Raw genomic sequence first — 495 nt, 5'->3', positions numbered from 1 at the left:
TAGGCGCGCCTATGTATCGCAGGCCTACGGTTTCTTGCGCCTATACTGCTCCGCCCATACTGCTCCGCCCATACATACATACACCCACCACTCGCAAATACCTACAAGCAGCTAGCTGCATCTAACTATAGTAGAAAAAAGTAGCTGCACCTATCTATAGTGCAAGTATCTGCAATGTCTCACCCGCACCCACTCCCGCAGGCATGGACTCTGTCGTGGGCACCCCTGAGCTGTGGTACCTCCTGTGGGGGTTGCCTGTGGTACTATCTGTACTACACGCTGTTCTGATGTTCTGGCTGCCGGACTCGCCACAGTCACTGTACGACCACGGCAAGCCACAGAGGGCGCAGCACGCACTGCAGCAGATACGGGGCCACAAGTACGATACACAGGTGGAGATGAGCGAACTGGCCAGGAACCACCGGATCAAAGAGGATACGGTGGGTGTGCATGAGATGAATGGGAGGGTGTGCATGGGAGATGAATGGGAGGGTG

At 55.6% G+C, this 495-nt stretch overlaps 1 protein-coding gene across 1 annotated transcript; it reads left to right on the top strand.

The window, feature by feature from the left end:
* Positions 1-201: 201 nt before the first annotated feature.
* On the top strand, positions 202-440 carry SARC_17101 (hypothetical protein; the record flags this gene model as incomplete). Its single annotated transcript, XM_014288799.1, has 1 exon — positions 202-440. A coding segment is annotated over one exon (239 nt), but the record flags the coding sequence as incomplete, so codon positions are not given.
* Positions 441-495: the final 55 nt, after the last annotated feature.

Source organism: Sphaeroforma arctica, assembly GCF_001186125.1.
Source record: "Sphaeroforma arctica JP610 unplaced genomic scaffold supercont1.9757, whole genome shotgun sequence".
NCBI classification, from domain to species: Eukaryota; class Ichthyosporea; order Ichthyophonida; genus Sphaeroforma; species Sphaeroforma arctica.
The sequence above is the reverse complement of the archived record's forward strand: the minus strand, read 5'-3'. Positions and strand labels throughout refer to the sequence as shown.